This window comes from Calypte anna, chromosome 2, assembly GCF_003957555.1.
Source record: "Calypte anna isolate BGI_N300 chromosome 2, bCalAnn1_v1.p, whole genome shotgun sequence".
NCBI classification, from domain to species: Eukaryota; Metazoa; Chordata; class Aves; order Apodiformes; family Trochilidae; genus Calypte; species Calypte anna.
Window position 1 is genome coordinate 64748962 of NC_044245.1, and position 28000 is coordinate 64776961.

At 49.0% G+C, this 28000-nt stretch overlaps 1 protein-coding gene across 4 annotated transcripts; it reads left to right on the forward strand.

Moving 5' to 3' along the window:
• Nucleotides 1-3212: 3212 nt before the first annotated feature.
• TFAP2A (transcription factor AP-2 alpha) lies at nt 3213-22892 on the forward strand. Of its 4 annotated transcripts, XM_030445285.1 has the most exons (8): nt 6385-6429; nt 9835-9861; nt 11251-11685; nt 14766-14817; nt 16756-16987; nt 18005-18123; nt 20475-20616; nt 22166-22481. In XM_030445285.1, exons 1-8 carry the CDS (start codon nt 6385-6387, stop codon nt 22452-22454), a joined length of 1341 nt encoding a protein of 446 aa, XP_030301145.1. In that variant the 3' UTR covers nt 22455-22481. The 4 variants fall into 4 exon arrangements, with proteins under 4 accessions (XP_030301149.1, XP_030301146.1, XP_030301145.1 ...); XM_030445289.1 differs by lacking the exons at nt 6385-6429; nt 9835-9861 and adding an exon at nt 3213-3245; XM_030445286.1 differs by lacking the exon at nt 9835-9861 and having other exon boundaries at nt 6370-6429; nt 22166-22892.
• The last annotated feature ends 5108 nt before the right edge of the window (nt 22893-28000 follow it).

Consider the following 28000-nt stretch of genomic DNA (forward strand, 5'->3'; position numbering starts at 1 on the left):
GTGCCGACCGCAGCTCCGCGTTCCCCTCCGAGCGCCGGCCCCTGGATGGCGCGGAGCTGCGCCTCTGCCGGCCCTGGCGCTGGCTGGGCCGCAAGTGCCCCCACGGTCACAAGCTGGCCACTGCCAATAATTAATTAATTTTTTTTAAAAAGGCGATTAATGTGGCAGAGAGCCGGTGGGAATCAGCCATGACGAAAGCTTCTCCCCAGCTGGGCGGCACTGGGACAGAGAGAAGGGAAAAGCAACAGTGCGAGGAATAACCAACCCTAAACTCCCCGCAGAGCGTCGGGAACTGGGTTTATCTCATCACTCTTGCGGGGGGGAAGGCAGCATAGGCAGGAGGGAAGATTTCACCGACGGCTGAGGGCCGGTAGGTAAGCATCATAACGGCGCAGAGGTGCGGGAACCTCACTTGCTTTGGTAACTCAGGCTGGCTGGGAAAACCCGAGGCCACGCAGGGGAAAGACCCCCGAGGTCGGGGTGTCCCCTGACAGCAGCTAGAACACCCTGGCTGGGAAGAGATGCCCGCGGGTTTTAGCCCAAATGGTGCTAATGGAAGGGGGGGAGGGTAGTAGAGGGGACCAAGAAATAAATCAAAGGGGAAGGAACTCCATGGTGACTTTTTCCGATCCATCTACCAAAATCACTGCCGAACAGGGAGCCAGTCGGTGTGACAGAATGAAGAAAAAAAATATTTTTTTTAAAAAGGCTGCATATGTCTTTGCTTTGTAAGAAACTGTTATGTCTGGTGAAAGAATTTTCCTCAATCTCATCCAACTTTCACACGGGGAGGAGGCAGCCAGCAGGGCAGGCAGAACGAGGAAGACACGCAGAACAGTTACAGAGATAACAGTAGCCCAGGGTGAGGCGACTTTAGCCCCCTATACTTTTACCTGCCGAATTTGCCCTGAAAGCTGTGAGGGAAGGTCGCCCCCTAAACACCGGAGACCGAATTAACCTCCGAAGTGTGGTCACCAAACGCCCCAGGTAGGGGAAAACAAGCGTCCCACAGCCCCCGGGCTCTGCAGCACACCCAGCACATGCTCTCTTCCCCTGGGCTAAAAAAAAACCAAAAAACGTAGGGACGAGCTCTATGCAAGCCTGGTCTGCCCTGTAGCCCCAGAAACCCGGCTCCTGTCCCGCAGGCGGGATGTGCATGGGGCCGCCTCTGCCAAGTACCGCAGGCTGCGGGAGCCAGGTCCTGACCGGGAACATATAACCCTGCGTGGGGAGCGATGGAGGCAGGGAGAAAGCAAAGATCGCAGCGGTACCACAACAGAAACGTGGCATGAAATTTTACCGGCAACGTTTCGCCGAGGGCAAACTTCAAGTCGGATTAATTCCCCGCCCCTCCCTGAAAAAAAGAAAAAAAAAAAAAAAAAAAAAAAAAAAAAAGTAGAAAAAAAAAAGGTAGCGTTTTAAATAATCGTCATGAAGCCAAAATCTCCGTCTCCTGGAGGGGGCTCGGAGGGGCAGGAAAGAAGGGAAGTGAGAGGCAGCAAAGTCCCAGGGCCACGAAATCTTTGAGCATCTTCCCCATCCCTCTCCCATTTTGCACGGGGCTGTCTTTCCTCCGCGTCTTTCCCGATCAGGAGCTTCCCCGGGCCCGGGGGGTGGGGAAGGGGCAGGGCTGGATAATTAAATTCCGGTGCCCGGCTAATTGCTGTAATTTGACGCTAACTGTACACCGCGGGCAGGCGCTGGGGGCATCGGTGTGAAGCGCGCTTCGCACGGCCCATTGACCGCGTCCCGCCCCGCCGCCGCGCAGGAGCCGCCGCTCCCCGCGGAGGGGCCCGGTCCCCACCGACCCCGGCTCGCTGAGGCGGGAGGGTAGGACGCCAAGCCCCGCGGCGCCATTGCAGCAGCCGGGGCTTCAAGTGCCCGCGGCCAAAGTGCTCTCCTGGGGCAGAATAACTGCGGGTTCCTGCTCTCACCTCCCCGTTACCACCTGCCTGGAGAAAGGGCCTGACCCTCGTTGTGCAGGGTCCTTGTCCCCGAGTTCTTGGGGGAGGGCAAGAAAGTGCGTTCATCTTTCCTCTACTGGAAGCTGACACCAGCGCAGGACCCCGAGACCTGACCCAGCACAGCCTCATAGCTAGGGGCAATCCGCCCCTGCTTTTAGGAGGCCTCAAAGCGACCCACACCTGAGACATGATGCCCGCATTCCTCTATGAAATGCAAAGGGCTTGCTGTGCAACTGCAAAGTGGAAATCAATTGCATCCCTCACCAAAATCCTGTAGCTGGAATTCTGCTTCTCCCCACTGCCCCCCTGCCCAGCACCAAGAGATGTGGCACGGGTTGTGCTTCCTCTTTTTTGGGGCGTGAAATTAGAGCTGCGCTACACCCTGGCAACTTTCCAGGGCACTTCAGCACTTCAATACCCCAAGGGAAAAAATAATATATATTATATATATATATATATATATATGCATATATATATATATAAATATGAGCGAAAGAATGTAGTGCGAACACTGAGAAGTCCCATAGCCAGTTTGTCCCCCACCGGCTTCTCCTCGGGGGTGACAGCATCTATCATTCTGCACCACTCCCGCGGGACCAGACCCCGGCCCGTCGGTGCTGCCGTCCTGGGTGCCGAATCCTACCGGCTGCTGCCCCTCGCCCCCCTCCAGGCCCGCGTACCATGATCTGTGAAGACTGTCTGCGCTTGGGGGCTCTTTTTTCCCCTCTACACTCCCACTTAGCAGCCCCTCCCTTACCCACTTGTGCTAGTTCAGTCCCCTCCAGTGCTTTATCTCTTTGGTATTATTATCATTATCATCATCATCATTATCATCATCATCACTATTAAAACCACGGACATGCACTTGCTGGAGAACACTGCCCCTCAGCCCGGTCTCCGACCCAGGGCACCGCAGGTTGAGGGGAGTAGCGGGGTAGCGAGGCAAGCAGCTGCCCTCCTTCTGCGACATGTCCGAGGGGCTCCCCGGGGGCTGGTGGCGGTGCACCCCTGGGGGTCTGCGGGGCCGGGCCGGGCGCCGTGGGAGTGCGGTGGCGGGGGGCAGCGTGCAGACAGTGCGGAGGCAGCGCGCAGGCGCGGGCAGGGAGCACCCAGCTCTTTATGGCCAGGTGAGAGAGTGAGTCCCGGCGCAGGTAAGGGGAGGATTTACCCACAGGCATCCCGGGCGGGTGGCTTGCCTTCGCAGTCCATGACCAGCAGGGATCTGAGGATCTGGAGCCCGCAGCCAGGATGTCTATCCTTGCCAAAATGGGGGACTGGCAGGTAAGGCGACCCTCCTGCCCTGCGGGAGTTTATTGTTATTTTGGGAGAGGAGGCAGAGCTGGAGCGGGAAAAGTGACGGGCCGGCAGGCAGCGGGAGCAAACCTGTTGCTGGGATTTGGCGATTTTGCGGCTCGCCGTGCTGGGAGCTGCTTTCGGCCACTGGCCAGGCCCAGCTGCAACAGGTAGATCGCGGAGGCCCGGGAGGAGCGAGGGCTGCTCCACTGTTGCCTTCGCCGGGGGGTGTCCCGACCCGGGCTGAGCTGCTCGGCAGCGTGGGCTGGCGCACAGCGGCGTGTGCTCGCCCGCCGTCTGTCTGCCCAGGGCTGGCGGCGGCCTTCTTGCCGCGGAGCCCTGGGGCTGTCCCCGCAGCAAGCCGGGCACCAGGCGGGGCAGCGCCCGCCGCCTTTGGGAGCGGGTCGCGGGGGCAGAAGCGACGCTGTGAGCTCCTACCCGAGCCCGTCCAGTGGAAAAATAATCCTGACTGGTCCCAGACCGTAGTGGAGGCGCTCGGAGCACCCCTGGAAGGCGGTCCTGCGGGGATGAGCCGAAGGGAAAGGCAAGCACCCACCAGCGGGAAGTATCCAAGACGCGGCCCGCCGAGCCCTCGCCCAGCCCCGCCGACCCGGTGGGACCCACCCGCACCAGGGGCGAGCCGACACGTGTGGAATTACCACCGTTCCCAAAGCCGGAGGCACTTGGAAAGTCCTGCAGCCTCCCGACGTCGCCGCTCTTTGCTGGCTTATAAAAAGGGAGACGAACCGTCTTGTTCAAGCACCCGGGCTTTTAGTACGAAAAACAACATTTATTTCAGGGCGGTGCAGCTGGGGATGACAGCCCAGCTTATTTTTCTACTCCTAACTTTTCAAATCACGCGACTAAGTCTTTCTCCGGGCTGCCTTATTTAAATCGGTATTTTTTAGGATAGCAGTGAATCCTCTAACAAAAATTCTGTAAAACAGAAATTCCATTTAAATTATTTTTACTGTTAGAATTGTTGTCTTTTTATCAGGCCGATGGGGAGAAGAGATTAAAAGAGGATTTAATTTTTTTTTCTTCCCCAATGAAGTCAACTCTTATGTAATTGTATTTACGGGCTATCTGCCTTGAAATCTATTCCCGAGTTTTCCCTATACCTCAGCCCTCGCAGCTCCCCGAGCTGCGGCTTCCCCCCGGTCCCCCCTCGCCGTGACTGGCCGGAGGGGACGGACCGGTCATGGGGATTGCAGGAGCCACCTCTCGCTGCCCAGTGCAGGTCTCCTAGGGAAAGCCACCCCCTGCTCTCTCACCCCTGCACCCCAGCCGGCTCTGGGCCGAGGAGGAGGAACAATGCCCGGGCCTTTAGCCCACAGGAGTCCTGGAGGGTTTTCCCGAATGGGAGGCTCTCCTGACCGGCGCGGCTCCGCCAGGACGGCCCTTAGGGGAGATGGGCCCCTTCTTTACCCTCCTACTCTTCTCTTTTTTTTTTTCATATTCTCCCACCCGGAGGAATTAACTAGGCTTAATCTGCCAGCTCCATTTGAACCTCACTGGGGGTAAAATCAACAATTTACTCTTCTGCCACTTCCAGACAAAAGCGCTGATGAAAAAGAGCATCGAGGGGTGGAGGAGGGGAGAAGGAGAAGGGGGAAAAAAAAGAAAAAACAAACAGAAAAACCCCCATGTTTTGGTGATGTAGATGTGTGAGTATGAAAGAGCAGGCCTGGGAGCCTGAAGGCTTTGCCGCCCTTCATGGTATGGGGACGCGTGTGCCGGACCCCCCGAGGGCCCGCTGCGGCTTCCCTGTGGAGTGGAGGGGCCCTTCACTCCTGGAGGCAGTAGATTTCCCCCTCTGGCGTCGGGGGCTGACCCCGGGAGGGTCTTCCAGGCCGACAGGGCAGGTTTTGGGGTTGGTAGACGGAAGTTTCAGGGAGCAGCATGGCAGCCAGGTGCTTCCCCCCACCCTCTCCTCCGCGGGGATGCCCTGCTCCGGGGGGTGCCTGGGGGCCCGGCAGGCGGGGGAGCAGCGCCAGGCCCGACGCGCCGGCTCAACGTAAAGGAGGATGCCTCGCCATTAGGAGCAGCGAGGATCAGCGAGAGGAATAATAATAATAATAAAAAGAAATCGGGGAAAAAGAAGCCCTTCGGTGGACCGAGCAAGGCTGGGCACCCTGGGAAGTAAAAAAAGGAGAAAATTGGAAAGCAACCCCCAGGAGGTCGGGCTGATGGCTCGCTTAGCGGCACATTGTTACGCAAACGAAGAGCTCCACCTAAGAAAATACCGAAGTTTTATGCTCGTCATTGTTTTGCCCCTTAGCTCAAGTGCTTGAAAAATACTTTTGGCTCTTGCTAGATTCATATGACCCTCGCTTACTCCTGTCGGGGAGCTTATGTTGGATTTTGGGGGGGCTATTCTGGTGGGGGTTTTTTGTTTTATTTTTGGGTTGTTTTGTTTTGTTTTGTTCGTCTTGAATACAAATAGCCAACAGGGCCGAGAGGAGCGAAATAGTTTTCAAAAGAAAGAAGCTTTTCAAACATCCACCAAAAAGATCAAAATAAATCCAGAGTGTCGGTTTCTTTAAACCTCGCGGAGGGGGGAGGGAAAAAAAAAAAAAGAAAGGAAAAAAAAAAAGAAAAAAAAAAAAAAAAAAGGAAAAAAAAAAGGGGGGGGGTAGTCGGCTACGTGGCTAGCCCAAAAATATACAGGTAATGGGACTGTCGCTTTTTTGATTTTCCTGGTCACTTTCCTCCCCGTTGTCACACAGAGAGGTGCGGAGGGGAGCTGCGGCGGGCAAGCCCCTCTCACAGGCAGAAAGGGATGCTGGGCCTGCTGCCCCCCAACCCCAGTGCCGGGGCTTGGCGGGTTGGAGAAAGCCTGAAAGCTTTTTTTTTTCCTTTTTCTTGCTCGTGGGTCCTTTCTACCTGTGTCCATCGCTGCAGGTTGTTGTGCTGGCGAGCAATTGGGCTGTTGTTGATATGCTAATGAGGCGATTAGGCTGTGGGTAAAGAGCTGGAAAAAGGAAAAGTTTCCACCATTAGAGGGAGATCTCCGAGCGCGGACGGGAGCGCAGCAGAGCCTCCGCCAGCCGCGCTCCCCACGCCGCCCCGCCACCGCAGGGAAAGGCAGGGAGAACCAAATCCTCTCTCACGCCAATCCATGAAAATGCTTTGGAAACTGACGGATAATATCAAGTATGAGGAATGTGAGGTAAGCGCTTCCCCCGGCCGGGGCAGAGCCCGCTGCCCCGCAGCTGCGAGCGGGAGCCTTCAGCATCCGTCCGTCTCTCAATTTCGTTTAGGAAAACTTCTGCTCCTTCGCCAGGTTCCTTGCGGTTCTGCAGCTGGAGAGAGGGGCTGGGGTCCTTCCCCACGAACTTCGGGGCTTATGGAAACCCGGCTTTGTCGGATGTGTACGAGGAGGGACAAACGGGATCCAGCAGCAGTCTGGTCTATAGATAGATCCTCCGTAGATAATGCTCTGTAGGATGCTACACTCATCCATATGGATGGTTGGATGGACGGACGGGCGGATGGATAGATGGCTGACTGAATGAATGGACGGATGAATGAATGAATGAAAGGGCAAGGAGAAAAAAGGGAAGAGAGTTATTCTTATATGCAAGGTACCCGAGGCATCCCAATAAATCGGTTGAGGACTGATGCTTAAATTCAGCCTTTTCGATGTAGCTGCTTATTCATTATAACAAATCTGTAGGGGTCAGCTGCCGAACTGAAATCAGCGGTGGTCCCTCAGTCTCCTAATTTTCAGGGCCACTCTCTCACTGCTTAGAGCAATATTCTTTTAGCAGCTTGGGTAAAAAAAAGTATTTAAAATTACCTAATTTGATTTTGGAACCATTCAACACAGATTTTGTGAGTTTCTCTGTGTCTCTGTGTGCATCCATATTTTTAATAAGAGACGAGTGTCGTTTAATCTGATAAAAAAGGAAGAAGAGAAAAAAGAAGAGTGATGCCCAGGACCCATGTCTAGTCTCAAACCAACGAATACTATTGTCACCCTTTCCGCAAAAGTTGCCTGCGCAGTGCATTTCAACCGCGCAATAGAAGACTCCACTTTGCAAATAAACGCAATTATTTGGTCGTGACCCACCCGGGAAAGCTCACCCCAGCCTCGGCGGAGCTTTGCCAACATGCATGTCTGGGGCAAAGGCGGGGAGGAGGGGAGGGGGCACCTCCCAACCGACCCTTCCACTGTTTTAGGAGTTGCAATAGCTTAGGAAAGGGTCCGAAGACTCGCCAGACTCACCGCCAACTACATGGTCGGTGGTTTAGTCCTGGATAAAGGAGTTTGGGATAAAGCTGTCTCCGAGTATGAGAGCAGACCTAGATCCACTTGCTGGTAGATGCTTGATTTCTAGGAATAAGATGTTGGAGTGGGTTTCTTTCTTTCTTTCTTTCTTGGTGGGTCTTTGTTTAAGATTTTAAGTTGTAAATATATATATATATATATATATATATATATATATATATATATTCCTCAGATGGATTTCAGGAGGGAAGCATGTCTGTCCTCCATCCCTTACCCCTAGTATCGGTGTTCGAATGTGCACACGTGCGAGCATGTAGATTTCACGTAGATTTGCCTTGCGCTAATGGGACTTTGCACCAAGGTGCTACCAAACACCGAGGGAGTCGCGGCCGCTCTGCCGGAGCCCTGCCGGAACCCCACCGGCTTTCGTGCTTCTGTGCGGTTGGGTTTTGCTAGGGGGCTTGCGGAAAGGATGGAAAAGAGGATGGCTGTACCCTGATGGGGCTAGGACCTGCCTTTAAAGGAGAGAAAGGAAAAAAATTGTTAAAAATTTAAAAAAAAAATTAAAAAAAAAAAAAAAAAGGGAAAAGAAAAGCGGATTGAGAGCCCGGCAAGCTGCGCTCAGCGCCCGGGAGTCGAGAGCCGGCGGGCGGAGCGGCGGTGGTGGGGAGGCTGCGGTGGAGCAGCGGCGGAGAGTGGAGCGGTGCCTGTTTGAGGGAGTTGTTTGGGAGTTGTACAGCCAGTCCGACGGGTTGCGCCGGAGCCCCGGCTTGTCTGGGCCGGGAGAAGCGCTCGCCTTGCCTCTTTTCCCGGCTCCCTCTTACCCCCCCCCACCCCCCCACCCCCCGAGTCCTTCCCGCCCTCCTTCCCTCCCCGCCTCGCCGCCTCCTGCCTTTTCCCCCCATCTTTTCCCGGATCCTCCGAGAGGGGGGCCGCGGGGAGCCCGGCGGATGCTCCTTGGGCTCCCCAGCCCCCCCACCCCGGCGCCCGCCGGCTTCGGTGGTGGGCTTGAGCCGGAGGAGGAAGAGGGCTGACACCTAGAAAGGGAGACACCCAAAAAAACTTTCCCAGCCAGTTTCCGGGACCCGGGGCACGGAGGCGAGCCGGCTCGGCGGCGCGGGGCGGCCGCCGCAGGGGCAGCGGCGCGGGGAGCCCCTCGGCGGGCTGCCGTCGAGGCATGGACGGGGCGGCTGCGGCGGCGGGCGGTCCCGCGGAGCCCACCCCTCGTAAAGGCGGCGGCGCGGCCGAGAGCGGCAAGAGCCAAGCGGAGAGCCAGCAGTCGCTCTTCTCCCTGGGCTTTGAGGCCGGCTACGCGCAGCAGCCGCAGCCCGAGGTGCGCCCGCGAAAGACCGCGGGGCTGGGGGCAGGGGGGAGGCGGAGGCGGGGGGGGGGGGGGAAGGGAAGGGAGGGGAAGGGAAGGGAAGCGAAGGGAAGAAGGGGGGATCCCATTCCCCCTCCCCTCTCTCCTCCTGCCCGTCTCTCCCACCATCCCCCCCCTCACGCGCACCCCCTCCTGGCTCCCACCCTCTCCCTCTCTCCGGATCTCTTTCTCTTTCACTTTTGCATGCCCTGCAACCTTTTAAAATGTTGCCCCTTTCCTGTGATTCGTCAGACGCAGCAGCATGTCCCCCCTCTCTCTCTCCCGCTCCCTCTCTCTCCCTTTTTGTCTCTCTCTCCCTCTCCCTCTCCCCCATCTCTGATTAGATACACTGATTCTTCATTCAATGGACGTCATTTAGAACAGGCTCTGCCTTGAGTTGCCTTCTCGCTTCACGCTCGATTTCCAGCCATTCTTCCCTTATTAAGTATTCGTGTAATATTAATAGTCATGAATATCTGCTATTAGGAGTCTCCAGGAAGGCAGCAGATCTGTTATTAGGAGCTCAAGTGAAGCAGCAGCTAAGTAAAAGGAGAAAATAGAGGGAAAAAAAAAAGGATTAAGAAACAAACATACACACGCTAAAACCAAAACAAAACAAAAAGAAAAAACAAGCGACAAACAAAACAAAAAAAGGAAAGAAAAAAAAAAAAGCAACCAACTTTGACTCCTCACACCACGCCAGGATAGAGAGCTCGCCTTGGCAACACCCGATGAAGGGCAGCAGAGATCGGTGCAAGTTCTGATGGATTATAGTGGCTCGCCCACGGTGCAGGAGCAGCCCCGGCGCCCTGGTCCCGCCGTCCGAGCCTAGCGCCGGGCTCCGGCCGCGCTCCTCCTCGCCCGCACCCGCGGGGCTCTGCTGGGGGCTGCGCGCTCCGCCGGTCACTCTTCTCTGCTTGTTGTTTTGGTTTGGTTTTGGTTTTTTTTTTCTGCCCTGCCTTGTAACCCCCGACTCTTCGCAGATGTTAGTACACAGTTTTTCGGCTATGGTGAGTTGCTTCTTCCCGTTTCTCTCGGAGGGGTTTGGTGTGTGCTGGGTGTTGCTATTGTTGTCTGCGGTGGCGGTGCTGGTCGGGGCTTTCTTACCCAGCTTTGAGGAGAGGGTTTTCTTTTTCCGTTTTCTGCGTTTTTATAAATTCGGTGGCTTACTATTGTTTCATTATTATTTATTTTTTCTTCGGCTTTTGCGGTTTGTTTTTCGTTCTTTTTTTCTTTTTCTTTCCTTTTTTTATTTTTGGTTTTTTTTTTTCCTCTTTTTTTCTTTTTGGTCTGCTCCGAGCGAACGGCAAAAGGCTGTTCTTTGCACCCTACCGCCTCGATTTCTTCACCTTGCCACCTGCAAACGAGATATTTTCGGCTTTCTCGTTTCCTTTTTTCGGGATCGTGGCTCTTTCCTTTAAATCCTCCTCCTCTTCCTTCAACTCCGCGGGGGCCATACCTTTTTCCCCGGACGTACCCCCCGGGCTCCTGTCTCTCCCCGGCCTCGGGAGCCGACAGAGCCGGGCCGAAACGCCCGGGCGCATTTCCGTGCCGCTCGCCTGTCGGTGCAGCGGGGCTGGGGGCTCCACTCCCCCCCGTCTGCCCGGCGCATTCCTCCACTTCCCCGGCGTCCGAGCCACTGCCGCCATCCTTCCCAAATCGTCCGCTGGCAAGCGGGGAGCTCGGCCTGGCAGCAGGGCGGTTCTCCCCGTAGTTGGGGGACGGTGGCAGTGCCTTCGCCCGGAAACATTTGTAGAACTCTAAGGGTGAAGGATCGGTTTATTTTAGAGCCTATGTCGGCTTCTTCTGGTAACAAAATGGCAGTGGGCTTGGGATTTTCCAGGGTTTTCTTGGGATGCGTTATGGGTAATCCCAGCAACAGTATTTGTCTGGGTTCTGTCCAGGGCAACTGGGAGGATTTTGAGTAGTGGTAGAATTATTATTTTACTAATGCCCATGTAGGAATTATTCTTTTTATTTGCGGGAAATACCTGCTCCTGAAATGACGGGGAGCAATCTGTTGGGAATCCACGCTGTCTCGCCGCAGTGTTTTATTAATTATTGTAAGCAGTCCAGTTATAATTGTTACTATTATTGCTGTTATCATTATTGCCGTTATTACTACTACTATTATTATCTAAAAAGCGAGATAGCCTCTTAATCGTGAGTGAGGGAAAATCAGAGACACAGAAATTATCAGAGCTGCTCTTCTCCGTCTCGGAGTGGAAAAAATTGCCCGTCTTTTTCCGATAGGTGAAATGCGCAAGCCGATTTTGGGGAGAAACAGTTTGATTTTATCTTTTTTTTTTTTTTTTTTTTTTTTTCTTCCCTCCCCCCTCCTTCCCCCTTTCCCTCCTCCCCCCCCCCCCCCGCCGCCCCCTCCCTCCCCCCCACCTCAGGAGCGCCACGACAGTACCAGCAACGGGACAGCCCGGCTACCCCAGTTGGGGACCGTGGGTCAGTCTCCCTACACCAGCGCCCCGCCGCTCTCCCACACCCCCAACGCCGACTTCCAGCCCCCCTACTTCCCCCCCCCTTACCAGCCCATCTACCCCCAGTCTCAGGACCCCTACTCCCACGTGAACGACCCCTACAGCCTCAACCCCCTCCATGCCCAGCCGCAGCCCCAGCACCCAGGATGGCCTGGACAGAGGCAGAGCCAGGAGACAGGGCTGCTCCACACGCACCGGGGTTTGCCCCACCAGCTCTCGGGGCTCGACCCACGCAGGGACTACCGGCGGCACGACGACCTGCTGCACGCCCCGCACGGGCTGGGCTCGGGGCTCGCCGACCTGCCCCTCCACTCCATCCCCCACGCCATCGAGGACGTACCGGTAAGCTCTGGGGCAGCCCCGGGGGTCGCTTGCCCCTATTCCCCGTCCCGTCCCCCCTCCTCTGCCCCGCGGGAGCTGAATTTCTGGGGGAGGGAGGGGGATCCCGCCTAAAAAAAAAAAAAAAAAAGGAAAGAAAAGAGGAGAGGAGGGAAGAAGAATACTTGCCCCCTCCCCAGGAAAGGCTAAGCCCCCACCTAGAACAATAGGTTCTCTCAGCTCGGTCCCTTCACAACGCCTGTCTGCTAACATGCCCGTTAAAATACAAATAAATCAAATTACTGTCATCGTTAACAATATTTTTCCTTCTCAATGACAATAAGCTGTTACGATTGGAAGAATATATAATATCACCACAGGGCTGTGCATTTGGGGATTTCTCACTGCCTTGGGAAAAACATGAGTCTGAAACGCGAGATCTCATTAAATGTCCTTCCAGGCAAACGTAGAGGGGGAAAGAAGGAAAAAAAAAAAAAAAAAGTGGGTGAAAGTGGCCTAAGAAAGAAAAATCAGTTTCCCGTGATTACAGAATTGGCATACGGGATAACAACATCTAAAGTTGTAAGAGGATACGGGCAGATCCTCTAAAGGAATTAATTGACAAATCAGGGTAGAGGTATATTAAAACACTGCCTTCTTTTAGCAGCAGTGCAAAGAAATGACCTCATAAATCATTAGCTATAGGTTATCAAATTCGAGCCAGACCTGCTACACCCTATATTAAATTAAATGTTGGAAGCCTATTGGAGGATGCATTATTTGGGAGACCTAATTCTGTTATCGATAAACACAGATTAAAAAAAAATGATTTCTAATTAAGCATGACATTAGTGCATGGGCTATTTACAGAGCACGCTTGGGCTATTGTTCAGTTAGGAAAGTGGCTTTATGCAATGCAATAGGTCGTGATCAAAGTTCATCTTTCTGGGTTTCTCCCTGAAAATGGAATTAGAACATGGCAATAAATTTATTAAAGCCCACAGAGCTTGTGCTAAGGGACTGAGGCTGCTCAACTTGCAGGGAAAAAAAAAAAAAAAAAAAAGAGAAAGAGGGAACTGCGGTATCTGGATGTGATTTTTGCTGAAATGCCATCCCAAATTACAGGATCAAATATTACTACAATATATTCGCTGACAGTTTAATGAGTACAGTTTTGTGCTGCAAGGATAATGTTCAGATGAACTTACCTGTTTTGGGGGGTCATTTTGAAATCTTTTGTAAATTATACTCAGGAAAAATAGTGAATTTATTACAGCCCTCATCTGGCTAAATTAGCCACAGAAAATTGCTGGTTATGTTTAGCAGTTTTGTAATAATGCATATGTTTCCCAAAGTGGAAGATTTAGTGAACAATTTGGATCTGTTAAAAGCAGGTCAATTCTTAGACTTGATATAAAATAACATGGAAGCAATAGTAAGAATAAACTAATTTGTTGACTGCAAGCCTCTGATTGCTGGAGGAACATGACCTAAAATGTTCTCTCGAATTCTCCCTCTCCTCAATGGCACTCTGTGGCAGTGGGCTGATTCGGGAAACCTCCTGTGCAGATATTTTAAGTACAAATAATTTGATTTGCCTTTCAGGGATCTATGAATTAATAGCATTGCTACACTTTGTGAAAGCCAAATGCCATCTGGTTTAAATCCTTGAACCAGCCTACCATTTTTTTTTTCCTCTGTAAAACTGAATAAGCAGGCTGTATGAAGGAAAGCAAAAAAATAAGAGGATGTATCTTTTAAGAGTATTTTATCTGGTTATGAAAATAAAATAACAGGAACCTAGGTAGGGGAAAAGTCAGTTTTGAATTTTTCCATTGCTGCAACAGTTAACCTTTAATAAAAACGACCGCTAGATATTTATGAAAATCAAGTAGATGGTGAAAATTATTTAATCATAAATATCTCTGTGGGATTTTAAACTTAACAGTCCTCCCTGTATGGAATATGTGTAGAAATAACACAAATAAAAGTATTATGCCACACTACATTTACTTTATGGGTTTAGGGTGCATGCATAAAGGGATCATATTTCCCCATATAGTTAAAACACAAGAACTGCAGCAGTAGTCATTTCTGAACATTTCTCAATTTAATTATACTTAAATCCAGAAGCACTTTAGGCAAGTTACAAATGAGAGCATTGAGTATAATAAAACCTGTAATAAAGCAACTTAGTACCATCCACCCGGAATCATTGAGATCAGGCACAATTAACAGGAGCATAAATCCAAGACAGAATGGAAAATGTTAGAATCAGTATTATTGTTGGACAAAGACTAGAGAAGGAAGTAATAGTTTTTTAAATGGTAATGCCTGGGTTTTGTAACGATTGCGAAATCTTCTATCTCAGCAGCACTGGTGTTAATTTGTAAACACAGCCAGACATTATATTGCCTGTCAGTTTTTGGAATTGGAAAACACGGTTTCATTTGACTTTCTAATCACGTCGTGACTCCGCCGCGCGAACCCCAGCTGTAGCCGCCACCGCGCAACCTGCGAGGGCACAATAGTGGGGGTGCGCGGGGATGCCCCCCGGCACCGCAGCCGTCCCCCCTCCATTGTGCTTTCCTTCCCGCAGGCGCGGAAGCAGGCGCAGCAGCGGGGAAGGGTCGGGCCAGGCCGGACCGGGGCCACTTCCCGAGGAGGAGTTGTGGGGGGGGGGGTAGGGTGGGAGACGGACAGGAGGAGGGGACCCGCAGAAGCTGGAGGCCACTCGGGTGTTCGGATAGGCCGGGCAAGCCCTGGAGATGTGGGGGTGATTTATTTTGTTATATTGTTATTATTATTATTATTATTATTATTACTATTACTACTATTACTATTACTATTATTATTATTATCTAAGAGTGGAAAGGGGCTAAAGATACCTCCCGATAAAAGAAATTCTTCCCCCAAATCCCATGTTTTCCCCCACATCCCTCTTCCCACGGCAGGATTTGTTGTTTCTCTCCCCACACCGTGCCTGGGGAGGGGGACACACAACTTCTCCCTCCCTCCTCCTTCCCCCCCACCCCCTCCCGCAATCCTTCCCGTCTTTTGTTGTGGTTTTACGTTTACATCCCTGCCTGTTCCTTTTGTTGCAGCACGTAGAAGACCCCGGTATTAACATCCCAGATCAAACTGTAATTAAGAAAGGTAAGCCGTTTCCTTGTGCATACCAAACGTGTCGTCACAGGCTGGGGACTACTCGCAGGGAGGACTTGCCCAGCCTCCCCCCACCCCCCTCTTCACCCCCTCCTCCACCCCCTCCTTTACCCGGCCCCGGGCTTCGTCCTCTGGCACGGACTGTTGGCCAAAAGGTTAGAGGAAGAGAAAGAAAAAAGGTGATGGGGGTTGAAATCCGCCCTCTTAAATGGCCACGGTTGCCGGCTATTTTAATTATTGTTGTCGTTAATGAGGAAAAATGTTAGCAGATGATCTAGAAAATGCGAGCCCATGCTTTAGTGCATTAGCAAACAATTTGGTGTCGCGGTGTGCCCCATGCATCTGGATGGGTGGCAGGCTTTAATCGTTGTTGGTAAACTGAGCTGTGAAAGAGAAGGTTGCTTCTGCCTCCTTCTTCGGGTTTTTCTTATGTAAATCACGTCGTTGACGAGGTGGGTTTGCTGGAGAATAAGGAGCGAATTTCTGGAGACTGATGGCCATCCATCAGGGAGGTTTGGTTTTCGTTGGCTTTGTGTGCTTCACTTAGAATGGAATTGCTTGGAAATTGGTCCCCAAACCGTGTGAAAGATTTGTGGCGTGTTTTCAGTCAATTTTCTTTTCCCGCCTTCCTTCGGACGACCCGAAGGTATTGGGAAAGGTGGCACACGGCAGTTTGCAAAGGATGTTTTCGGTGGAAAGCTATTGGTTTGTGCTTGGTCCTGTGTAGGGAGCTGTGTAGGGGCTGAAGGCAAGAGTTAGCTGCTGTCTGCTCTGAGGGGTGCTGTCTAGCTGTCTGGAATTTGGGTACCCCGGCCACCACCGGAGCAAGAACCAGTCTCTCTAACCCTAATCGCTGTACAGCCAGTGAACTCAAAGTTACATCCCCCTCGTGTCCCCCCCCCCCGGCCCCCCACCCCCCGCCGCCTGTGAAGCCTTTGTCACGTCAAATTAGATGTGCAAGGGATAAATCTTAAGAGATGCTCTTTCCAAGTCGACATGATAATTGGCTCTTTTATTAGTAATCTCAAGAGTTCGTTTAACTCCTGTTGTATCTATTAGCCTTCCCAGAGCTATTAATGTCACAAGTGATCTATCCAAAACCGGAGAGAACCCACCGCTCCGTTAAACTGCACCCGTGAAGAGTAGTGGGTTGGGGGGGGGAGGGAGGGAGGGGGAAGACAGGGAGGGCATAAACCGGGACCCAAGGCCGGCGGGCACCGAGAACGAAACTGCGGCCAGGCCCAGTACCTCCCCTCCAGCCGCCGCCGGGCAGGGTTAGCCTGCCCAGGGGATAGTGAGAACCAGGCTTTATTTTGGGAAGCGACCGGGACACACGCGTGCCGGCTCCTTGCTGCGTTACGTTTATTTTCCACGTCAAAGAGTTGTGCGCTGGAGAAGCAGCGGGGCGGCCCGTCCCCGTGGGAGCGCTCTGGCGGCACCCGAGCGAGCATCACCGCGCTGTGCTGCCGCCCGGCTCGCCGCCGCTGTCGGTCTCCCGGGCACAGCCCTCCATGGGCGGGCCGGGCTGCCGGTGGCGGGCCGGCCTTGTTCGTGACGTTTAACACGGCTGGTACTGACGTGCCTTTTATCAAACAGCCATCAGCCCCCCGACGGCGTGCGACCCGCTCCGGGCTTTGGGGGGTGGGGTGGGGTGGGGTGGGTGGGTGGGAGGTGGGATGTGTAACGTGGGGGAGGACGACGGCCGGGTTATTTCTTAATTTATTAGCTGCGGGTGAGGGTTGCCCCGCGCTTTCCATCCTTCTGCCGGCGAGCGGAAGGGTGCACCCGCCAGCCGCCCTGCCCCGGCCTGTCCCCCAGCTTTCCGCCCCCCGCCCCGTAGGAGGTGCGGGGTCGGGGCTGGCTGCAGCCCCTGTCCCCGCCTTCCCTCTCGCTCCTCACCCTCACCTCCCTGCTCCTCCCTCCCTGCAGGCCCCGTGTCCCTCTCCAAGTCTAACAACAACGCCGTCTCCTCCATCCCCATCAACAAGGACACGCTCTTCGGCGGGGTGGTGAACCCCAACGAGGTCTTCTGCTCGGTGCCGGGCCGCCTCTCGCTGCTCAGCTCCACCTCCAAGTACAAGGTCACGGTGGCGGAAGTGCAGAGACGCCTCTCGCCGCCCGAGTGCCTCAACGCCTCCCTGCTAGGCGGAGTGCTCCGGAGGTGAGGGGCGGGGGGAACCCAGAGAGGCGGGGTGGCGGCGGACAACCCCCGCTAGAGCCGGGCAGGGCGGGAGGGAAGAAGGGGGAAAGGCACCAGAACCCAGAACGCAGGGGCAGCGGAGGGAGGGGAGGGGGTAGAATTCTGTGCCTGCCGCCAGAGGGCGAGGCTCACGCAGCCGCCGGGGCAAGAGCTGCCGGGCGGCGGGGGTGAGGGGAAGGTGAGGGCTGTAGCCATGGCAATGAGCAGCCTTGTGTGGGCCCTGCACCCCACTTCTTGGGGCTGGGGCTGAGGGCCCAATGCGGCCCCTGTGTGTTTTGGCTTCCCCCTGACTTCCCCACTGTCCCATCATGGGAGTCAACCCTCACCCGCGTGCACCCGTCCCCATCCTCTCAACCCCCTGGTGTAGGGAGGTTATTGGTGGGGGCTCTGCTGTAGGTACCTATCCTGCATCCCACCACCCTGGGCCCCCGACCTCACCCAGGCAATTATACAGTGCCTAGGCTGGGAATAACATCCAGGAGTAATTAAGGCAGCTCCCACCTCCCTGTCCCAGCTTTGCACGGCTGTGCCAAAAAGCCACAGATGGGCCACGTAGGGATTATCGAGAGTACAGGGATGATCCCTGGCAGTAATGGGTGTTGCAGACCATACAAATCCACCTCCCCCATAACATCCAGGCCACTGCTTGGGGCCAACAGGGAGAAGCTTCCCCCAGGTCCATGCCACCTTGAGAGCTCAGGTGGCTACCTTAGAGGTCCAGCCCTGAGCTCTCTGCTGTCCTAGGGGTTGATCCAGTCCCTTAGGGAGGGCTCCCCTTCCCTAGACATGCAGCCATTCAATGCTGAATCCTTAAGTCTCAGACTCAGCTTTTGACAAACACTTGGTCTTCAGCATCCACCACCATGTGCCCCCTAAAACCCATTTACTGCCCTCTCAGAGAAAGCGATGTGTCGGGTGATGTGGGAGTGGGTGCTTGTCACCAGCCCATTTTCTCAATGCTTTTTTTGTGTGGAGCAGGGCGAAGTCTAAAAATGGAGGGAGATCTCTGAGGGAGAAATTGGACAAAATAGGATTAAACCTGCCAGCTGGGAGGCGTAAAGCTGCTAATGTTACCTTGCTCACATCGCTCGTGGAGGGTAAGTGACTGAAAGCACTGGGACGGCTCTTGTAGAAAATGGGAAAAGCCTGTTGCTTTTGCCTAATGGCAAAAGATTTGGTGTTGAGTTTGGTGTTGGCTTTTTCATTTTCTTTTTTTAGTGTTTTTTAAAGTTACTTGTTACAAATTAGAAGGACATTATTTTCTGTGCCTTGGAAAACAACATAAATTGTGTGCCTTTGCTTTTTGTTTTAACCTGAAACAGGCTTGCGTGAGTCCTACAGACTCAGCAATGCATTCCACCACTTACTCGCTTCTAAGTCTCAGAGCTAGACATTTTCAGGGACCCATCTTTCTTTCTTGTTTGAGTGAGTTACCGAAGACTCGGTGGATCTCATGGTGAGCAGCATGAGCAGGATGTCTGCAAATGGGGCTGTGGGCTCAGCTCTGTAAGAGAGCCCCAAGTGTTGAATTGGAAGTTATAGGGGAGAAGAGTCTCTAATGTTTCACTGCCCTCCCTCTGCCACAGGTGGACAGCCAAGCAATTTTAAATGTCAGAAGCTGCAGCTACTTTAAGATTGTTCTCCCTCCCAGCCTGCAGCCACATAACAGTAAATCATTTAAGTTTTCTGACATCTGCATTTGAGAAATGCGTGACCATTACTTCCTGAATTAATCTGGGAATCCTTGACCTCAGCCAAGAATTAATGGTGTCCTGAAAGACTCCAAGTTGCACCCCCCCTCCTTCCTTTTGGTTTTCATTTTCAGAACATGTGTTCCCTTGGCTATGTCATTCCCCTCTACTATGCTCTGGCCAGAAAAGGTGCAACTTACTTATAGTGCCTTGGGGTGCCCTGTGCTGTCAGAAGCGGGAGGTGGGAAGCTCAAGAGTTTGCTGTCATTTAGTTTTGAAGCAGTTGTTGTGCTCTCTGACTGGCACAAAGCAAGCCCGAGGCCAGTAAATAGATCCTCCTTTTTTACCCCTTACTTAGGGGTTCAACTGCATTTTAGACAGGATCAGTCTTCAAGGAGCTTTTAAGCTCAGCCGGAGCTGCACAGGTTTCACTTAAGTTTGGTTGTGTAGGAGGGATTTTGTTGCTTTGTTGTGTTGTCACTTCGCATTCTGCAAGAAATGTTTCATGTTCAAAGAGGTCAGGGAAAGAAGCACTGTGCAATGCCAGGTTTTATTTTTTTAAACATCAGGATTAGTGGCTGCACTATATTTTTGCTGTGTGAAAATTAGTGAGTTTTCATATTCTTGGAAAGGCTTTGCCATTGCATTGCTGCCCGGCAGTGTGAAAAAACAGGAGGGAAAACTTGTAAAAAGTCTAGATTTGGTAGATGCTTAATGTTATTTGTGATGTTAATGAATATGGAGAAGGTTTTATGGTAATCTATTGTTCTTGTTTGGGTTTCACTACAAAGGCTTTGAAAGAAAGATTTTTTTAAGAAAAACAAAACACTAACCCCCAAAGCATTAAAAAAAATAAAAAGAGGCCTGATCTCCAGATAACTCAGCGATGGTGGCTAATTTGGGGGGGAACGATAGCATAAACATTGCTGGGGCTTTTGAGTCCTGTAGCGATGAGGCAGTTTCTAGAGTACTGTTATTGTTTATGATCCGCTCCATTTTATGGAAACAAGCTCACTGGACTGAGGCTTTGAAGCTCTAATTGGCGCATGCGTTCTTCCGGAGCTAGAGCTAATGGCAGGAAGCCCTGCAGTAAAAACCAACTGGTTCAGGAAATTAAAACCAAAGATTTGAAAATCAACAAAACAGACAGACTGGGTGGAATGACCCTAAAATTCTCATGGTTAATCGTTTGGGGGTGAACGTATAATTATATGCGATCAAGTTAAATTTTAAACACTTAGCTGTTTAATGCATTTTATTTAGAAGAGCTCGAGGAGTAATTATGATCAATATTAATCATTGATGCATTGCAAAAGAATACAGAGAGGTGACTGAGGCAAACAAACAGTTCCAGAGTAAATAGCTGTGAATGAAACGCATGCAAATGGCTGTGTATAGGTATGGATACGTAAATCTGAGCACACATTCTAGGTGGATGGAGCCTGCCTGTCTAAAAGTATCTGACGGTCAGTGTAAACTTTAAAAGTTCTTATGCGAGATTTCGCTTGTAACGATTGTCATGACAATACACATTTGCATTGCACTCAACTGAAGCAAAGAAAATTCTGGCAAGATAAGATGTGATTAGCATTTCTTACCCTACCTTTTTCAAAGAAAAAAAAAAGTCCACGGCCTTTAGAAGAAGAGCCCAAATAGAAGTAGTGCTTTTTTTCCTAATGGATTTTTGCCTGTCTGAGATGTGTATACTGATGAGCTGTGTGTTTCCCTCCCATCCCCATCCGTGCCTCCCTTTTCAGGAGAAGCAGTACATCTAGCTAGAGATTTTGGGTACGTTTGTGAGACAGAATTTCCTGCCAAAGCAGTAGCTGAATTTCTCAACCGACAACATTCCGATCCAAACGAGCAAGTCACAAGAAAAAACATGCTTCTAGCTACAAAGTAAGACATTTACTTTTCTGGCATGTTGCTCAGGAGTAAGGGGAGGGCAACAAACCCGGGGTTTGGGGCTTTTATTTGCGAGTGCTTGCCACAGAGTCCGTGGCTGATGGTTTTGCAAACTGTGAGAGAGCGTATCTGCCCTCCTGCTATAGGACAACTCTGTAACCCAGCTTGGTTTCCATCAAGTCTGTTTATGCAGGATTACCTTGAAAGCGAGTCATGGAAATTGTGGATGGGTGTTTAGTTAAAGAAAAATCAGTAATTCTTCAGGGCAAAACATTTTTCTGGGCCTTTCCACTTAGCTTATCAATTTGGGAAGAAGGGGAAAGCTTCCCATTGACAGTAAAATAAAACTGGCACATTAAACTGATTTCAGTTCATTAAAATCAGCAATGGTTCTTTCTGCCTAAGCAGCTCGGTTACTTAGTGAATATAGGGATATTAAAAATATATTTTAAATGGCAATCTGTACGCAGTTAAAATGCTAGCAGAGTTTGTCATTGGTGGGGCTGCCTAGGCTTCCAGGTGGTGTGAGAAAAGAAAATGATTGTTTTGATATGTTTGCTGGAAATTAAAAGGGTTGTTTAGTAGCCCTTAATTACCAATGGAGGTGTCACCAAAGGGCACGGTGCCAGAGGGCGCAGGCAGAAGATGGGAGCTGTTTTATGGCTGGAAGACATTAATGTGTGTTTTAGAATACAAACTGTTTCAACACGCCTCTGAGCTCTCTTGCTACAAGGTGTGTTATTTCCCCAACTATTCGTGCAGCGAGTAGATGATACAACCTCACTTCTGCACTGTGCCCTCATATCCTCCCTTCCCACCACCCTGGAAGGAAATTTCTAGCCCCCGGTTAGCGTCAGCCTTCCCCTCTGTGGCAAGGTCCCTTTGGATTTGGAGATGTATGTATAGAAACATTTCAAAATACCCTAATTTAAAGTCTTGATTCCCCTCTCTGCCATTACTCTTTTCTTCCCAACACACAGGCATGTTTTTGCCTTGTGAAGGAAAAGGCCCATGCTTCTCTCCACTTCACCCCACAACCCCCCCCCCAAAAAAAAAAAATTATTCCAAGATGCAAATAAATCCCTGAACCCCCCTTTGGATATCACACCCCATCTCTTCCCTTCTATCTTGCTGGGGAACTTTAAACTGTGTGTTTGCTCCAAAATGCAGCTGGGCAGGGATGTGTGTTTGCAAGGAGGGGGTGTGTTGTGGGGGGCCCATGGGAGGTGTGTGTGTATCTGTGTGCCTGTTATTTGTCCCTGTGCTGGCCAGGGCGTGCGTCCATGTGAAGGGAAAGGCAGAGGTTTGTGCCTGTTGGGGAGGTGTGAGAATTAGGGAGGAAGATGAGTAAGAGGAGAGGGAGAAGGAGGAGAACATGTGTGCACTCGGAGACAGCAGCCCCCTTGATCCAGGGGCTTGTGTAACCTAGCAGGGAGGATGCAGAGGCTTGGCTGCTGCCAGTGACGGTTCATTTCTCTCCCTCTCTTCTTCTCCTCCCGCCCTGCCTTCCACCCTCTGTCTCTCTGCTCCATTTGTGCTACAGACAGATCTGTAAAGAGTTCACCGACCTGCTGGCTCAGGACCGATCTCCCCTGGGGAACTCGCGGCCCAACCCCATTTTGGAGCCGGGCATCCAAAGCTGCCTGACCCACTTCAACCTCATCTCGCACGGCTTCGGGAGCCCGGCAGTGTGCGCTGCTGTCACTGCCCTGCAGAACTATCTCACCGAAGCGCTCAAGGCCATGGACAAAATGTACCTCAGCAACAATCCCAACAGCCACACAGACAACAGCACCAAAAGTGGGGACAAAGAGGAGAAGCACCGAAAGTGAGGATTCCCCCCCCTACGCTCCTCTCCCTTCCCCCTCATAGCCCATCGATCCATTCATCTCCCTCCTCCCTCTCCCCTGCACCCAGCACCCCAGGCTACAGCAACAGAATGAGTGTCCTTCTGCCAATCCTGTTCTCTGACTCTGCGGGACTGCTCTCTGCCTTCTCCCCATACCTCTTCCCAGCATCCACATTTCCATTTGCTCGCTCTTAACTTCTCCCCCTCTTCCCGTTGCCACCGTCGTTTCATCCCAGTTTGGAGCCTAAGAGAACAGAACAGGGGGACGGAGCCAGCAAAGAAAAAAAAAAAGTTCTCTCTTGAGTTTGTGAACTTTTTTTTAAAATAAAACAAAAGGAGGAAAAAAATACACAAAAACAAACAAAAAAAACAAAAAAAAAGGAAAAGGACTTTTTTTTTTTTTTAAAAATATATTAAAAAAAATAAATAAAAACCAAACAAAAATAAATAAATAATACTTAAAAAATTCTATGAGCTTCACCGGACTGAATCACCACCTTCCCTTACATAAACTTCAGTTAAGATTGTAGCCATATTAAAACTGAACAAAAAAAAAAAAAAAAGTGAAAAAAGTACAACAGCAGCAGCAACAGCAAACAAACAAAGGCAAAAAGGACTGATGACTTTTTATCAGTATTGTGAATAAACTTGAACACAAAACACAAGCAGTTCCATGTCATATCTTCAGTTGTAGAACTTTTTTCCTGTCCAAGGTAAAGCGACCAACTTGAACTTTCTATTGCAACACGATTCACAGTTATTAAATAAGGGAATCAGTGTTCATGTATGTATATATTTATTTATGTGTAATTTAATGGGAATTGTAAATATGGTGAGTCTGTTTTAAGCCTTTTTTATTTATCTGGTGATCTCGTTTACCTCTTGTTTAGTGGGTTTTAAATCTTCCCCTCTTAGTTCATCATGTGGTTCATGGTACTTATTTAGATATTGGAGGTTTTTTGGGGGTTTTTCTCTGGGATTCATCATTTTTAGCCCTGTTGTAGCATGTTAAAGGCGACAATGAAGCAGCTGAACAAATAAAAAAAAAACCTGAATTTTTATATATAATTAGTATGACATTTAGTTTCTCATTGAGGATAAAATAAAGTGATGTTGGACCCTGGCAAGGTTTTTAAACATGTTGGTGGTTTTACAACCCTTATGTGTTGTGGAAAATGAAAGAAGAAGTTATTTTCATCTACTGTCCTTCTCCTGAAAGCACCATCAGAGCAATAAATTAAGATTGTCTTTTAAAGCAAGATTTAGCTTTTCTTTCCTTTCTACCCCCCTCTTTTTTTTTTTCTTTCTTTCTCCCATTCTTTTGTTTCTCTTTTTTTTTCCTTTTTTTTTTTTCCAAAGAACTTCAAATATTCGGGACCACCTGGTATCCTGTATTTCCACTGGCCATATTGGAAGCAGTTATAGTTGTATTGTATTGAGTTGTGCCGGCAGTAGTTTCCATGCCTATCAATGTATCATAGTCCTTTGTTGCCCAGATAAATAAATATTTGATACGCTTTATGTCGATTTTTTTATTCAGTGGCTGTCTTTACCCAGGCGTATTTTTGTTCTTGGCAGTATTTTTTATTCAGTATGGTTACAGTAATTGAGTTTAACTCTCCCTTGACAATTGCTCCTTGCAATAAGCAGCTGAACCCATTGTTTCCCTCAAGTATAATAAAAACTTACTTTCAACTTGGAGTTCAGAGCAGGGTATCATTTAGATATTCCACTGAGTCTGTATTCAGACAAATGACACAATAAAGCACAATGTATTCTTTTGGATAAAAAATTGTCTGTACTACTAACAAAATGACACACTATCTTTTCTTTAACCAAAACATAATTTTATTTAAAAAATAAAGTTTTATTTTATTTATGTTGACCTCTAGGTTTTTATTTATGTTTATATATAGTATGCAGAATTGTGAGCCTATAAAATTTTGTACATGTAGTTGTCTCAACGGAGAGCGGAGATTAAAACAAACCATGATCTCAAGAAGGACATTTTGAAAAGAATGATTAGCAAGCAAATACGGAAAATCAGGTATTATTATGAAAAAAAAAATTATATACTTGTGAATCAGAGCTGGGTGCTCCCTTCCCCTCAAGGAAAAAGGAAAGCTTCATAGTCAATGCCAACAGAATTATCTCACGGTTGTGAACTTTAGTGAAATCTTGCAGGAGACAGATTATTTCTGATTGATGGTTCGTGTTTTAGTGGAATGCACAGACTGACATTTTGAGATGGTTGTGTCAGTTTGTAAGGGACTGAAATTTTTATCTTGAGTTTCTTCTCGTGGAAACCAGTCAGGAAACAGAGAAGTTTGCTTTATTAAAAAAAAGGAGTGAAGGTCTTGAAAACGGGCTGTAAAAATATGTGAGAATTTAAACTTTGAATCTATTTTCTTTGGCCCAGGGGGTAGGTGAAGCCAGGATCAGGCTGGATTATATTATATCATAGGAAGGGAGGCTAATGCGGTTTAGAATGTAAAGGCATTTTTTAAAGAGATGGTCTCCTTTAAGTGCTGATGATATTTCGGTGGTGGTGGATGTTTTTTCTTTCTCTTTTACCTTCCCTCCCCAACTCTCTCTGTCTCTCTTTTTATTTTCCTTTTTACTCAGGCAGAAATTGAGGAGGTTAAGAGAGAGGTGTTTACAATAAAGCTGCAAAGAGAATTAACATTTGCTCATATATTTTGACGTTTGGTAGGGCTGGTGAAGCAAAGCATTAGATAAAGCCCAAGATGTTTCATTTTGCTTTGGTAATCTACTTATGGAAGGCAGTGTAAAATCAATCTTGCCAAGCAGAAAGAGAGTTGGTGGAGTCTAAATTCTATTTTCAAGAGCCAGCCAGTTTATAAAAATGGTGAATATTTTTTTTCCTATAAATTGAAAGCGGATCTTCTGAATGCAAAGCTGCAATTGTTTTAAAAACAGTTATTTATTATTTCCAAGAGAGACTGGTTAACTGTAAAGTAGATGTAACAAAATAATGAGGTGAATGAACCCTAACTGTACATATTCTTGACGTAAATGAAATGCACAGTATTGTAGCAGGTGAAGTGAAGCATTGTCTATCAGGGCTGTTTTTCTTGGCTGCATCTCAGATTGTGTGTGGGATCCTAACCTCAGGCACAATAGCATTCATAAACAGCAATACATTGCTGCTCTTTCTACAGCAACACATAAATACTCATTTTTAAACGAAAACAATCTTATTAAATACCATTCATTCATATCTGGATTTACAGATGCTTGTTACTTTTTGAAACCTGTACCCAATATAATCGTTTTATGCTGGGCAATGTATAAAGCAGTCTTATGCTAGAACATTATAAGGTCATAATAAATAATGTTTTAAAGATATAATTAGCTACTTTATGCTAGGAGAGCGCATTTTAAGCATCCTGCTGCTGCATTAGCAAGCCACCAGGAAACAGAAATTAAATGACCTTGTATAGATTTCTGTATTACTATTATTTCTATGGAAGGATTTTACAGGCGATAATGGAAATCAGACTGATTTCGTTTCAGTCTCTTCTGCTGTGACCAATATGCAGTTACTAAAACGTGCTAATTACTTTAGCATTCTTTGGATGCATTTTTAACGTTGTGATCAATGCGCAGCAGTGAAATTCTAGGTCATGCTTTCATAAACCAAGCAAAAGTCTGCTGTTATTTTTTTTCCCCCAGACTGGCTGAAATAAGGGTGAGTGGTGGCTGAATGTTAGGCTGTCGCTGCCATGCTGAGCTAATTCCTACATGTGAACCAAACTACAGCTCGGTGCTTTTTCACCGTGACCAAGGACAGCCCTCCTCTTTGTACCATAATTTACCCCACCCTCCAAAAATCGAATATTAATATAATTTGAGATTTAACTGGTGGAACAGCCATCAGGACAGCAATGCCCCGCAGCTGAAATAATATTTAAAATAGAAGGGATTTGACATTTGAGAAGTCAGTGGCTTGAAATACCCAGTTGTACTTAGCTAATTCAGTCCTTAACCTCTGGTTTCAAATAAATCAATTACAGTCGATTCCACTTCAGTTCAGAAGTGCACAAGGTTTTTAGTTAATTGAATACATTTTATTCACTTGCTAGGAGTATTCATTTATTCAAACCCTTACATTTAGAGGCGATTTCTTTATTGTCCATGATAAATTTGACTGTGTAATCAGATCAGCTCCTTGTTTGTTTACTTGTCTTCTGCCTCGCATTCAAATTCCAGAATCTGCACTTCTCTTTCCCTCCTTGATCCGTGCACGTCTCAGCCCAGACCAGATTCCCAGAGCGTCAGCCCTCGCGCTTCTGTCGGGGAGCAACATGATGCCCATCCCAGCTACTGAGGGCAGAGTGATTTTAGCTGCCTTGAGAGTCAAACTCATAAGGTCAGGAGTCTAAAAAAGTCAATGGTGCCTCCGGTTCTGTCCTGTGCCACCTTAAGTGGATGGAAGGGGCTGTATCTCTGCTCCCTGCCCTGAAAGTGACAGAAGTGTTGAACTCTCGGAGCCGATTTGGGGCTGCTCTGGTGTTGGCAGGAGATTGTTGTTGAGCACTGGGCAATGGAGTTGTGTCACTGATCCACTTTGAATGGATATTGATATATGCTGTACTTTGTGTGTGTTGTTTGCAGAATCCTGCTGGCGTTGGTTTGCTGTTTTGCAAAAGGAAAGGGGTTAATTAGCGTCATTATCAATCACTAATGCTTGTCTAATGTGTCCAAAGAATAATCAAGTTAGGGGACTGCATGAAGCTAACATCTGCTTCATTCCAGCTAAAGATTTTTCCCTATATTGTTCAATTATTGGAAGTCACACCATTTTCAGGCTTTGTCAGGGCTGTAAAACAGGGTCAGATCGTTAGAAATCTAGAATGAAGGGGAAAGTGCAATATAAATAAAAAATGGCTTCATTATTTGAGTTACAGGTGCAAGAATGGCCGTGAAAATGAGCAGGGATTGCTAGAATGTGTTCCTTCTTTTTATCTCCAGTACGGAGTAAAAAAGAAATCAACCGTGCCTGCTTCTTAAATAAATTATTCTGCATAGGTTACAGTCTCTCAGTTTGCAATGTTTAGTTTAGTAACCCCAAATTCCCCAAGTAAGTAGTATCAAGCAAGTGATTGGAAACAGGCAAAATACAAGTCTTTCATAACCCATTACTCGTGGAGTCTTAACCAGCTTCAGTATACCAAAATAACCTTGTTTTTTCTTCTTTTAGTTGAAGTTTCTAGGCTTTCTTGGGTGGCTGAAACAGCTGATATTTCAGGCAGGGTAAATAGAAATTTAGCTTATGATGGATGTAAAGATTTGTGTTCTTGAATTTTTCCTCCTCTGTACTGGTGCCTGGTGCTATAGATACAAAGGTGAGCTATGTGGTCTTTTATTCCCTTTTAGAACCACTGTAGTCATACCTCTCTGATGCTGATGTTCAGCTCCGAAGGGCAAAAATTCCTTATCTAACAAATGGATTGGTTAGAGCACCTTCACTGAGTGAACACAGTGTGGAAACCAGGCTAAGACTAA